General features: G+C 43.5%; 1 protein-coding gene across 1 annotated transcript in view; it reads left to right on the top strand.

Annotated features, from left to right (window-relative positions):
* NT5C1B (5'-nucleotidase, cytosolic IB) overlaps positions 1-11,553 on the top strand; it is a 29,465-nt gene extending 17,912 nt beyond the window's left edge. The window contains exons 4-6 of the mRNA XM_069728131.1: positions 3,291-3,413; positions 6,911-7,095; positions 10,579-11,553. Coding sequence (XP_069584232.1) covers positions 3,291-3,413; positions 6,911-7,095; positions 10,579-11,037 — 767 coding nt within the window. The 3' untranslated portion in view covers positions 11,038-11,553. The remainder of the gene's footprint in view (positions 1-3,290; positions 3,414-6,910; positions 7,096-10,578) is intronic.
* Positions 11,554-12,901: the final 1,348 nt, after the last annotated feature.

Genomic DNA, 12,901 nt, shown 5'->3' with positions numbered 1-12,901 from the left:
GACTTTCATCACGACACCTACAGTATGTCAAGAAGTGAAGAATAACAAGCTCAAGTGATGCTAGTTCAAGTCAAACACAAAGTAAACCCCGGGCTCCCACCATCCGGATGAGAACAGTACAAGTCCTGATGTTTCCAGTTCTAGCTTCAAAGTACCACTTATTTTCCTAAAGTTGATTCATCATTTTTAAACGCCGCCTAGGACTACGACCTGGAACTTCTCCGCCCAATTGTTGGTCTGCAACATTCAGCCAAAATCCACTAATACCGATGTTTCACGAACAGTGCCCTGGACGGAATTAGATGCACCAAGTCTAGGTCTTAAAAAAATTATAGGCAACTTTGTCCTTTAGTCATTAAAACTATGGGTTTCGATTCATCATTTGCGATTAATGGGAGTCACTTTTTCTTTCTTTTTGTGTGGTGGTAATCGCTGACGGTTTTCTGTACCAAATTCTTCAAAACGGCTAAAGTGGGTCATGATTTGGGGCAAATTTAACAATTTTTTTTTCTTTAACCCGTTTTTGTGCACCAAAAGAAGCAAATCCTTTAATAAGTTGCAAAAGGGTACCACATTGGAAATTGCTTTCCTCCAGAAGTGGAGGACTGGAATGAGATGCGCTTTAAAAAAAAAATGCGACATTTAGTTAAAATCGCATTTCTTGAATCTGCCTAAAACTTCTGGATAAAAACAGTTATTGTGGAAAAATGAAAAAGAGAAAGAAATTAAAAAGTGGTGCAAACAACAAAGTCGAGAAACAGCAATGTCCCGGGGCCTGTGAACTGGGGTGGATTTGTGCCATGATTTCTTATGTAAATTATAGTAAATCTGTGGGATCAAAACCTTCCACTCATCTTTTTTAAAGGGATACAGAACACACAGCTGGGGCAAAATTATCACATTTTTGAGCAGAAACCATATGTTGCAAAATTTGCAAATTTTTTGTTACACCATTAAAGTGGAGCACAGACCCAGATGAATTTATATTTGTAAGCTGCACATGGAGTCTAGGTGGTTTTTACTAACAACTTCTCCAGCTCAATTGTTTGGTTTTGTTTTAGTTTTTTTGCGCTTTATACATACAGGGGCATACGCGCCCTTTTTCTGCTGTGCATTTAGTCTACATAGCTTTTCACGTGCAGGTGTTTAAGTAGTCAGTCCTGGGTCCTGCTCTGGCCCCATCTATTGAGGCCTGTTGGCACAGAGCGAGGTTTTACATTAGGACCATCCAGATTGGGTACACCTTATCGCGGTGGGATGACTTTTACTCCTTTTTGATTAAAAAAAAAAAGTGTTAACTTACGGTAAGTCCCCTACGTTACTTAGGTGTTCTATTACTATTCACTCACCACAGGGTATTTGCTTATTTTATTTGTATCCTAGATTATGTTTGTTGATGGCCACATTGTGAATTATCACCTACACATTGCACTTATACATGTGTGTTCCAGCTCATTTCTTTTGGTATTGCTCAAGTTTTTACTAAGGGTACCTTCACACTCAGCGACGCTGCAGCGATACCGACAACGATGCCGATCGCTGCAGCGTTGCTGTTTGGTCGCTGGAGAGCTGTCACACAGACAGCTCTCCAGCGACCAACGATCCCGAGGTCCCCGGTAACCAGGGTAAATATTGGGTTACTAAGTGCAGGGCCGCGCTTAGTAACCCGATGGTTACCAGCGTAAACGTTAAAAAAACAAACACTACATACTTACCTTCCGTGTCTGTCCTCCGGTGCTCTGCTTTCCTCTGCACTGTCAGCGCCGGTCAGCCGGAAAGCAGAGCGGTGACGTAACCGCTGTGCTTTCCGGCTGGCCGGCGCTGACACAGGATGCAGGAGGTGTGCAGAGAAGCAGAGCGCCGGGGACAGACAGCTGAAGGTAAGTATGTAGTGTTTGTTTTTTTAACGTTTGCGCTGGTAACCAGGGTAAACATCGGGTTACTAAGCGCGGCCCTGCGCTTAGTAACCCGATGTTTACCCTGGTTACCAGTGAACACATCGCTGGATCGGTGTCACACACGCCGATCCAGCGATGTCAGCGGGAGATCCAGCGACGAAATAAAGTTCTGGACTTTGTTCAGCGACCAACGATCTCCCAGCAGGGGCCTGATCGTTGGTCGCTGTCACACATAACGATTTCCTTAACGATATCGTTGCTACGTCACAAAAAGCAACGATATCGTTAACGATATCGTTATGTGTGACGGTACCTTAAGTCATTCAGAAGATCAAGGATATCCGAGCAGTGGTCCAGGATTTAATCTTTTCCTGTCCCAATCAAACTTTAGTTTTGGCACTTTTTTTTTTTCTTTCCAGATCGCCATAACACGGCTTGTTTTATCCAGCAGGCGTTATGTAGAGGTTTTTTTTTTGTTTTTTTTACAGTTAGCTTGCTTTTCCATTTTTTGAGACTTGTAACTTCTTTTTTAATTTTTTGGGTTGATAGAGCTGCGTGAAGAATTGTTTTATTTTCTTCCTGGCTGCCTGTAGTTTTATTTGTATACTATTGGGGTACATACAGCTCTTTGATCTGCTTTTAGCTTTGAGGGTGGGTGCCACGACTAAATAACAGCCACACTGGTTTCGTTTTTTTTCATTTTTTACTGCACAAGTTAGAATAATTTCCTATTTTGATATATTTGACTTATGCAAATGCAACAATATCAAATATGATCTTGTATTTTTTTATTGGGAAAAAGACAATGATTAAAATTTTATTTTATTTTTTTAGTCTTCCTAGGGGACTATGTACTACAATACCATAGTATTACATTATATAATGAATGTAGCAATAATTGTCATGCAAAGATGGCAGTAATGGTGGCCTTTGGTAGGCCCCAACTGCCTGGCAGCCCATCAGGACCCCCCAGCTAGCTCCGATCACTGCTCTTAGTGGCAGGTGATGGCTGTGTAACACAGCTGTCACTCACTGTTATGTTGCGCACGCGGCTTCATACTTCTGAACTTGACATGTGCTATGTAAACGGATATCAGGACGGAGGTTAAAAAATGGTAGAAAGCAGAAAATGTGATAAAATAAAAACCTATCCACCACTCGCCTGCTCAATCCTCCGGCGCTCCAGCTCTGATGCTCCAATGGTCCCTGCTTGTTTCCTTCCTGCAGCCGGCGATGTCCTTCTCCCATGTGATCGCTGCCATCAGTCTCTGGCCTTGAGCCTTACATGCAGACATCACCGCTGAGGAACTTTCTTCAGCATTTGTTCTGGGCGAGTTTATCTGAAATTCTGCATTTTTTTAATGTTATTGCTATTAACCCTTTCTATTTTAGACCTGAATATTGAAAGATTCTGCATGACAGGAGGGAAGAGCCCAATCGGGTACCTGAAGGCGTACCTCACCAACCTGTACCTGTCGTCTGACTCTGAGAAGGTACAAGAGGCCATTGAGGAAGGTAAGGATCGCTCTCCAAACAGGAAAGTAAATTGCCGCAGTCTGGAAAAGTCTGTGAATGAATGCTGTCTTCTCCCCGCAGTTCTATGCAGATCACTAGGGCAGTGTGTCATGGGGCACGCTCAATGAACTCCGGCCCTACCAGTGTAAAGTGAAGCTTCTTGTATGACCGGAGGTGTCTGGTACCTGCCTTGTCCATGTCATTCACAAGACCCCTATTCATTCACCTCCCGGCACTTGACCTGGGTCTTGTATTTCATCTCCGCATCTCATTTTCTCATGCTTCAAAACTAAATATCTCATTTTCTTCTGTTAGTAGACACAACAGGGGCATTTGTGTGCGACTGGTCAGCAAGAGGTCATTGATTTCACTTTAGTCGTTGACTACTTCGAGAATGTTGACTCGCTCAGACCTATGGAGACAAGTTATATCTGTTCCAGTGCCATAAAATTCTGTAGCTCTTTACATTTTTTTTGGGGGGTAACACATTCAATATTTGCACAATGCATTAGGTAAAAGCCCAAAACAATCAAGGAAAAGGTTTGACCGCACTGCTGCTATCAGATCAATATGCTGACAGCAGTGCCTCCAATAATAAGCCTGACATCCCAGTTGAGGTGCTTGTGCAGAAAAAAGGTATCGACCAGCAAGAAATCTGAAGAATAGTACGGCAACAGTCACCGGTCCAGTTGTGGTGCAAAAATCTTTATTCAAGCCATTAAAATGCCTTCACATAGGCGGCCCGGGACAATGAGAGGAGGTGAGCAGGATGTGGCCGTCGTCACATCCTGCTCACCTCCTCTCATTGTCCCGGGCCGCCTATGTGAAGGCATTTTAATGGCTTGAATTAGGTAAAAGCCCACCTATTCTGTATATAGGATTACAGTATCGGAAGAATGTGGAGGTTGGATATAAGAGGAAAAAGCAAGGCTTACCTCTTATATCGAGGCGAGGCTCACGGTCATGTGAAGTGGAGAAGGTGTTGTTATTGGGGTACTCTATATAGAATGTTAGAGTTGGAAGAGACCTCAAGAGTCATCATGTCCAACCCCCTACATGGTAGAGGCAGCCTACTGCTTAACAACTACATCTTCAAAGTAGTAATCCTTAAGGCTCCCATACACATTAGATTTATGTAGGCTAAACCTCATGATATCAACGGGTTAACTGATGGTCAAGAGAGATGTCCATGACGCATGTCCGATTTCGGACTGACAATCACATTGTTCTCCTTGACATAAGCTGTGAGACGAGGTGTCATTTGATGGCTTTCTCAGTGAATACCGGAGCGCTCGGCCGAGTGAGCGCTCCTGTGTTTGGGAGAGTCGGTTTAGATGGCTGCCAGCCAAACGATCATCCGACGCCATCTAATGTGTATGGTCAGGGTATATTTACACTGGCCAATTATCGGGACTGAATGTTCCTAGTAATGCCTTTTTTTCCAATAATTGTCCAGTGGAAACATGCTGCCAATCACCCGATAAGCAAACTATTATTCCCCTTAGACTAGAGGACAGTTCACATATCCATGATTCCTTGTGGGACCTCCATTGGTTTTTGTCTTTATTGCATTTGAGAAAAACCTGATGAAACTCTGATAAAAACTAACACTAAACACTGATAAAAATCACTCGGATGGAAATCGTTCCATTTTTCACATGCGCAAAAAAAATAAAACATAAAGCAAGGAACTGAATGAATCCGAAGTGCCAATTTAGAAGAGCTTTTTTTTTTTGGACCTTTTGGTGTCTTTTTGCACTGAAGACCACACACAAATGAAAGTCAGTGATGGCTCAGCACCAGGATTAATGGCAGATAAGCCCTGCATCGGTCCCCAGGTGAATGAGCGTGATGAGGTTACGTGGACTCCGTCTCCTACTCGTGACCCATAACATAGCTTAGGGATCCCTTTCCACACTGCATCATAGTGTCAATTTTGAGGGTGTTTCTTGGCCTTTTTTATGCGAGTTAATGTTTGCTAGGAGTCTGGTAGTAATTTATATAACCTAATATATCAACAGTTTTATTTTTTCTTTGTCTCTTTTTTTTTTGTTATTTGCTTTTTGTGATTGTGGCTATTTTTTTATCTTTTATATCTCAGCATGCTCTACGTCTGATGTGTTTTCTGTCAGTTTTGGGCAATTTTCTCCCACAGACATGAATTTGTTTTTGTTTTTTTTAATTTTCTTAAAAGCACAAAAGCCATGACTTTTTTGTGTTTCTGATATCGCAGCTCATGCGATTCCGTGAGGAGTTTAGGAATCGCATGATCCGTGAATTAAATAACTTGTGATGTTCAAAACTCAATAAAAATGCAGGTACTAAAACACCTGAATGTTAAAAATACAAAAAAAAAAAAACCATTAAATTAAAAAGGCTGACCACTTTACTGGAGGACCACTTTAAGGCCGGCGTCATACCTGACGTATGAAAAATCGGTCCAATTCTCTCTGTCCGTATAGTCATCTGTGTGTAATGCATTAGTAATGCAATGATGCGATTTTCTCGCATCTATTTATCCGTATAACATCCACATGGAATCCGTATGACAGGCGTATGGCTTTAAATTTCTCACTGCTTTTCACCAATGAATTGTATGGCTCATTGGGCTGAAATGAGGAAAATATGCGCGTATTTCTAGCAAGTCACATGGATGGTCCCTGTGGTGTCCGATTTTTCTTCGCACCCATAGACTTGCATTGGTGAGACTCGGCCAATATACGCGTACAGTCTCAGCATGCTGCGATTTCACTCACACATAGCATACGCCTGAGAAAAAAAAACGGTGATGTGAGCTGCCCCATAGATTAATACTGGGCCGAGTGCTACGCGATGTTTTCTCACATAGCGCTCGTCCGTATTATACGCTAGTGTGACTCCGGCCTGAGGCCCAGAGTTGCTCCTCATAATTAGGTTCCAAATTGGTCTCATCCTGAAGCCCTTTGTAGGAAGTGTCCGTCTGAGGCGTGTGAAAGCCGGGTCACTTTGGAGACTTTCCAGAGCCCGTCAGTCACTCGCTGGGATTGTGTAACGGCTTTTACGTGTATATTATTGTGTACATAGTTTGTTATCCTTCTCTTGGCCCCGCCGCACTCTTGTAGCAGCAACATATTCCACAGAAAGGTACATCAGAGGGTCTGACACACGGCGGCCCGGTTTCTGTGGTGTAAACCTCTGCCGTCAGGGTCAGGGCCAAACAGGAGGCTCATTCAGGCCCTCTGAGAGGACAGACAACAGGAGGTCTGAAAGCGGCTACGTGAGAGAGGCCATGTCCGCCAGCCCAGCCCAGGGGCTACAGCTGACCCCTCCACACATTACTGCTCAGGATCGAGAGAAAGATAGATATGATGGACTTAAAAATAGTAGATAAAAACATGTGAGGTAAAAGATATGGACGGCTACTATAGTATAATACAATTTTGTGCTTTCAGCGTGGAGACCTGATTTTAGCGGCTGTGTTGTTGTACTTACCCAACTTACTCACTTTCTCATTTCAGGAATCGCAGCCGCCACCATGTTTATTGCAAAGCGAGACGTCGTTCTCCCAGAGAAGGAGTTGCGGGTGGCTTTTGATGGGGACGCAGTCCTGTTTTCTGACGAGTCTGAGCAAATTGTTAAAGAAAGAGGCTTGGACTCTTTCTTTGAACACGAGAAACAATTTGAGAACAAACCCCTGGCGCAGGTACGGCGTCTTGTACAAGTTACCTGTAGGGACATCTAACGGAGCTCTCTGTATCATATATATTACTTTTTAATGAAAGGTTTTTTGAACTTTTCTAACAGATTTTGACCACAATTCACACCAACATTTTCTCCGGAATTCTAGGGTAAAACTACTTGAAACTTTGCAAACAAATTTGCGCAAATGTACTAGAACCCCTGGTGCACAGATTCGTTAAGAAGTGCACGCCTCATCATCAGTTTGGAGCGTCCTACTCCAGCCATCTCTTCTTTAATACTATCATGCAAAATGGCAGTCTTAATGAGTCAGGACTAATGATGAGCGAGTATACTTGATCGGGCGATCTCCGAGTATTTGGATGTGCTCGGAAATTTAGTTTTCGTCGCCTCAACTGTATGATTTGCGGCTGCTAGACAGGCTGAATACATGTGGGGATTCCCTAACAAACAGGCAACCCCCACATGTACTCAGGCTGTCCAGCAGCCGCAAATCATGCAGCTGCATCAACAAAAACTAAATTAACGAGCACACTAAAATACTCGGAGATCACCCGAGCATGCTCGGAGAAACTCGAGCAACGAGTATACTCGCTCATCAGTAGTCAGGACCTTTTGTATTTTAATTCCTCACCATTTTAAAGATATGTCTTTGCTGTCAGTGAATGAGAACACAGCTGGAAACAATGAACGTATCCAGTAGACCATGCTCTGTGAGCTAAAACAGCAGCAGTACAACTTTCTGGCTTGTTACAACTTTCTGGCTTGAGTTTTGGCCATTTTCGGCTGATTATGCAGCATAGGATTATAAGAGTACTTCTATTCACTGGCAGCAAGCTGATATCTTAGTATTTAGTAAGAATAAAAACAATATATTAGAAAGTAGTTGAACTTATTTTGGGGGGTAAATCTGCTGCTGATACAATTGAAATAAGCTCTGATTACATTCAGCGAGGCCGATTTATCAACACTGACGTGAAGAAATAATGGAGCAGTGACGAATCTCGGGAAGAATGAGATCCGGAATCCAATCAGTAGATATTAGCAATTATTATAATTCTCACCTGACTTTATAGATTCCTGACAATAATCTTCTGTTCATAGACCACAAAGGGGCACGGTGAGCTCAATAACACCATAGATGAGACCGAAAAAGAGGACAACTGCATCAAAAAGTTATGATTAACAAGATGGACCCTGCTTTCTCATGGATGACCCCTCAAGAGTAGATAGATATTAGATAGATGATAGAGAGATAGCGGAAATATATGAAACTAGATGGTGGCCCGATTCTAACGCATCAGGTATTCTAGAATATGTATGTCCACGTAGTATATTGCCCAGCGACATACTATATTGCCCAGCCACGTAGTATATTGCCCAGCCACGTAGTATATTGCCCAGTCACGTAGTATATTGCCCAGCCACGTAGTATATTGCCCAGCCACGTAGTATATTGCCCAGCCACGTAGTATATTGCCCAGTCACGTAGTATATTGCCCAGCCACGTAGTATATTGCCCAGCGACGTAGTATATTGCCCAGTCACGTAGTATATTGCCCAGCCACGTAGTATATTGCCCAGCGACATACTATATTGCCCAGCTACGTAGTATATTGCCCAGCCACGTAGTATATTGCCCTGCCACGTAGTATATTGCCCAGCCACGTAGTATATTGCCCAGCCACGTAGTATATTGCCCAGCCACGTAGTATATTGCCCAGTGATGTAGTATATTGCCCAGCCACGTAGTATATAGCAGAGCCACGTAGTATATTGCCCAGTGACGGAGTATATTGCCCAGCACAGAGCCACGTAGTATAGAGACTTAAAAAAAATATAAACATATACTCACCTTCCGAAAGCCCGTTGAAGTCCTGCTATACTCACCATCCGCCGCCTTTCCCGCTTCTCTGGACGCTCCCGGGACCGCTTCATTGCAAGCGGCAGCTTCCGGTCCCAGGGCTGGTGTGAGCAGGACCTATGATGACGTCGCGTCACATGACCGTGACGTCACGGCAGGTCCTTGTTGCACACCAGCCCTAGGACCGGAAGCTGCCGCTTGCAATGGAGCGGTCCTGGGAGCGTGGCGAGGACCAGTAAAGGCGGCGGAGGGTGAGTATAGCAGGTTTTTTTGTTTTTTTTATTATTTTTAACATGACATATTTTTACTATTGATGCTGCATAGGCAGCGTCAATAGTAAATAGTTGGGGACACACAGGGTTAATAGCAGCGGTAACGGAGTGGGTTACACCGCGGGCCATTACCGCTGCCATTAACCCTGTGTAAGCGGTGAGTGGAGGGGATTACGGAGCGGGCGCCGGGCAGTGAGTGCAGGGGAGTAGGGGAGGGACTAGTCGGACTGTGGCCGTCGCTGATTGGTCGCGGCAGCCATGACAGGCAGCTGCTGAGACCAATCAGCGAATGAATAACCGTAACAGAAGGACAGACAGACAGACGGAAGTGACCTTTAGACAATTATATAGTAGATAAATTGAACCTATTGGATAGCTTTAGGACAGATAGTTATGGGATAGATGGATGGATATGAATAATAGTAGTAATGAGTGAACGTTTTTGGATAAGGTGTTATCCGAGCATACCCGTGTGCTTACCAAGTGTCTTCGGCGTGCTCGAAAAATATGTTCGATTCCCCGCAGCGGCATGTCTCACGGCTGTTTGACAGCAGCAACACATGAGGGGACTGTCTAGCAAACATACATCTCCTACATGTGTTGCGGCTGTATGAGACATACAGTGCACTTGAACATATTTTTCGAGTGCACCGAAGTCACTCGCTTAACACCTGAGCATGGGATAACACCTTACCCGAGCACGCTCGCTCACCACTAATAGGCAGAAAAATAGGAAGAAGGAACCTATTGAATTCATTCAGGATAGATGAGCGATTAATACGTCTGCTTCTTCAGAGAGGGAGCGGACATCTTGTAGTGGTTGGATTATTAGGGTCTATCATTTCGCATTCGGACCGCGTCCAGAATGAGTCCGTTGGAGCTATGGACAGATTATGCCGTCTACGAGGCCGGTTCCTCCACTGTAGACGTCTTGTTCGTGACTCGTACATGGTTCCAAGTCCTGTAAGGGCCGAAGCTGCTAATTCTCGCCATGTTGTGACTACGGGCTGCATTCATTTAGCGGAGACCGGTACAATGTAGTGAGTATCGCACGACGCTCCGAGTATTTGTTATTCTACGTTTTCACAACACTGGAGCAGAATTGTTATGTGATTTTAGTGCCACAGTGCCCGGTGCCAAGTCTGTGCCCAGTGCCAGACAGCATTACACAGCTTTAAGCAGCTTCTATTAGCAAATATTACAATTATAATGTGATTATTCCTCGCAATGTGCTTGAGATTTTGTAACCCGAGTTGCCCAGAATCTCAATAGATGTAAATGTTGTAGTCGCCACAGAAAAAAAATGTATATATATAGAGTCTAATGGAAAACATACCCATGTCTCCTACAGGGTCCATTGAAATGCTTTCTAGAAGCATTGGGGAAGTTGCAAAGGAAGTTTTACGCTAAAGATGCCCGTCTGAAGTGCCCCATAAGGACCTATCTTGTCACCGCCAGAAGTGCTGCCAGCTCTGGTGCTCGAGCCTTGAAGACCTTGCGTGCTTGGGGTCTGGAGGTTGATGAAGCACTTTTCCTTGCCGGGGCCCCAAAAGGACCAATTTTAGACAAAATTCGGCCTCATCTTTTCTTTGATGACCAGATGTTTCACATCGAAGGTGCTCACGAACTGGGTACTATTGCTGCGCATGTTCCCTACGGGATTGGTCAAAAGTACCACAAATCAGCCTTAAAGGAGGATGCCAAGAAGGAACAGGAAAAGAAATCAGCCTTAAAGGAGGATGCCAAGAAGGAACCAGAAAATAAGGCAGCCTCAAAGGAGGAAGCCAAGAAGGAAGCGGAAAAGAAATAGAGATACCATGTTTAGGCTCTCTTCTATGTAAATAATTTGGGTTATTTGGAGTTTATGATGAAAAAATGATCCCACCCACTGTTTGAGTCACGTAAGAAATTGGTCATTTTGTCTTGGGGAAGGTATGGATGAGCATGTGTGTCTCCAACGCCGACTATTGACTATTGGTAAGACATCAACACATTCTTGAAGCCAAGATTTTTTTTTAGTTGGGGCTATTTTTTATAGTGCACAGAAGGTAGTAATGCAAAGCAACCTAAAGACACAGATTCATGAAAGCAACGCCCTCTTGGTAAAGACCATAAAAAAGGGCAACAGGAATAAAACCAGAGCAAAACTGGGCACTTTTCACCTGGACCTCTTTAAATGCTATGGTCGTCATACCCTGCAACATGTAAAGGGTTATCTCTGATTCTAAATGAGTCACTGAGCACAAAGTGACTCTGAAGTATCATAGTGGCTTTGTAGACTACTGATTGGTCAATAACCTGGCTATTTCCAATAAATTATGTAATTAAAAAAAAAAATATATATATATATTTATATATATAATAGTGATAAGCGAACGTGCTGGGATAAGGTGTTATCCCATGCTCGGGTGTTAACCGAGTGACTTCGGCGTGCTCGAAAACTATGTTTGAGTCCCCGCGGCTGCATGTCTCGCAGCTGTTCGACAGCCATAACACATGCGGGGATTGCCTGTTTTTTAGGCACAGGGACTCAAACATATTTTTCAAGCATGCCAAAGACCCAGTTGGCACCCGAGCATGCTCAGATAACACCTGATCCAACCACATTCGCTCATCACTAATACACAAAAATTAAAAATGTGCTAATCGTCTCAGACAGTGGACTCCAATTTGGAGGTTGGAGATCCATGGGCTAAGTGGACATGATTACATGTGGTCTCTGTAGATTTAAGGCTATAAACATGGTAGATATTTTTAATTGGGCCAATGGGAAGCATTTAGGGCAGGTGCAGATGACTGTATATTCTCTCTAGGTTATATCACACTGATCAAACTACGATCGAATTTTGACCAGCTTGTGATCTGATTCTCTCACACGAGGGACAGATTGAGAAAAGAAATGTCTCCATCCTCTCGTCTCTTTCAGTTTGTAGAAGTTGGACTGCACTCATATGTCATCCAAGTGCAGTCACATGTTTTCCACGCACTCATTGACTTGTATGGCCGAGTATGATCCGAATATTTGATCAAACTCGGGCATGCTGCAATTTTTTTTTTTCCATCAGGCTTTGTCCAAGGTAAGAATCGGACACGTGCATTGTCCCATAGACTGACATTAGTTTGAGTGTGATCTGAAAATACAGTAGTCTGTACGAGCCCTACGAGGAAGATTGACAGAACTGTCTAGAAGTGTCGAAATACAAATAGGGTGGTCCCGGTGGTAGGACAATGATTTTTTTTTATTTTTATTTTTTTAGATTTTTCACATCCTACATATGGTGTTTTAAAATAGGACTATAAACCAGTAGTCCATAACCTTCCTTAGGACCATCCAGGTGGTGGCGTCTCTCCTTGTAGCCTGTGCCTTTTGCAATGTGTCTCTAGTTTTGGATCCTTCAGCTAAGTGCTACCTTGTTTTTCCTTAGGCAGGTTCCTTGGTGATATCTTCATAAGCCTAACCTATTTCTTCTATGCACTGAACTCCACCATTACTGCATTTTTTTCAGTTTAGGCTGAGCTGTTTAGTTGATTGTTTAAAGATGCAAAACACTTTAGGGGATATATGTTGGATATTACAGCTGCCGATAAAGGTAGGGTTCACACCATGTTGCCCTCCCCACTCAGGGCCCTGTTGGAGCACTCCATCTAATTAGCCAAAAAGTAGTTAGGAGGCA

This window comes from Ranitomeya imitator, chromosome 5 (genome assembly GCF_032444005.1).
Source record: "Ranitomeya imitator isolate aRanImi1 chromosome 5, aRanImi1.pri, whole genome shotgun sequence".
Taxonomy (NCBI): domain Eukaryota; kingdom Metazoa; phylum Chordata; class Amphibia; order Anura; family Dendrobatidae; genus Ranitomeya; species Ranitomeya imitator.
This window is presented reverse-complemented; position numbering and strand designations above follow the sequence as displayed.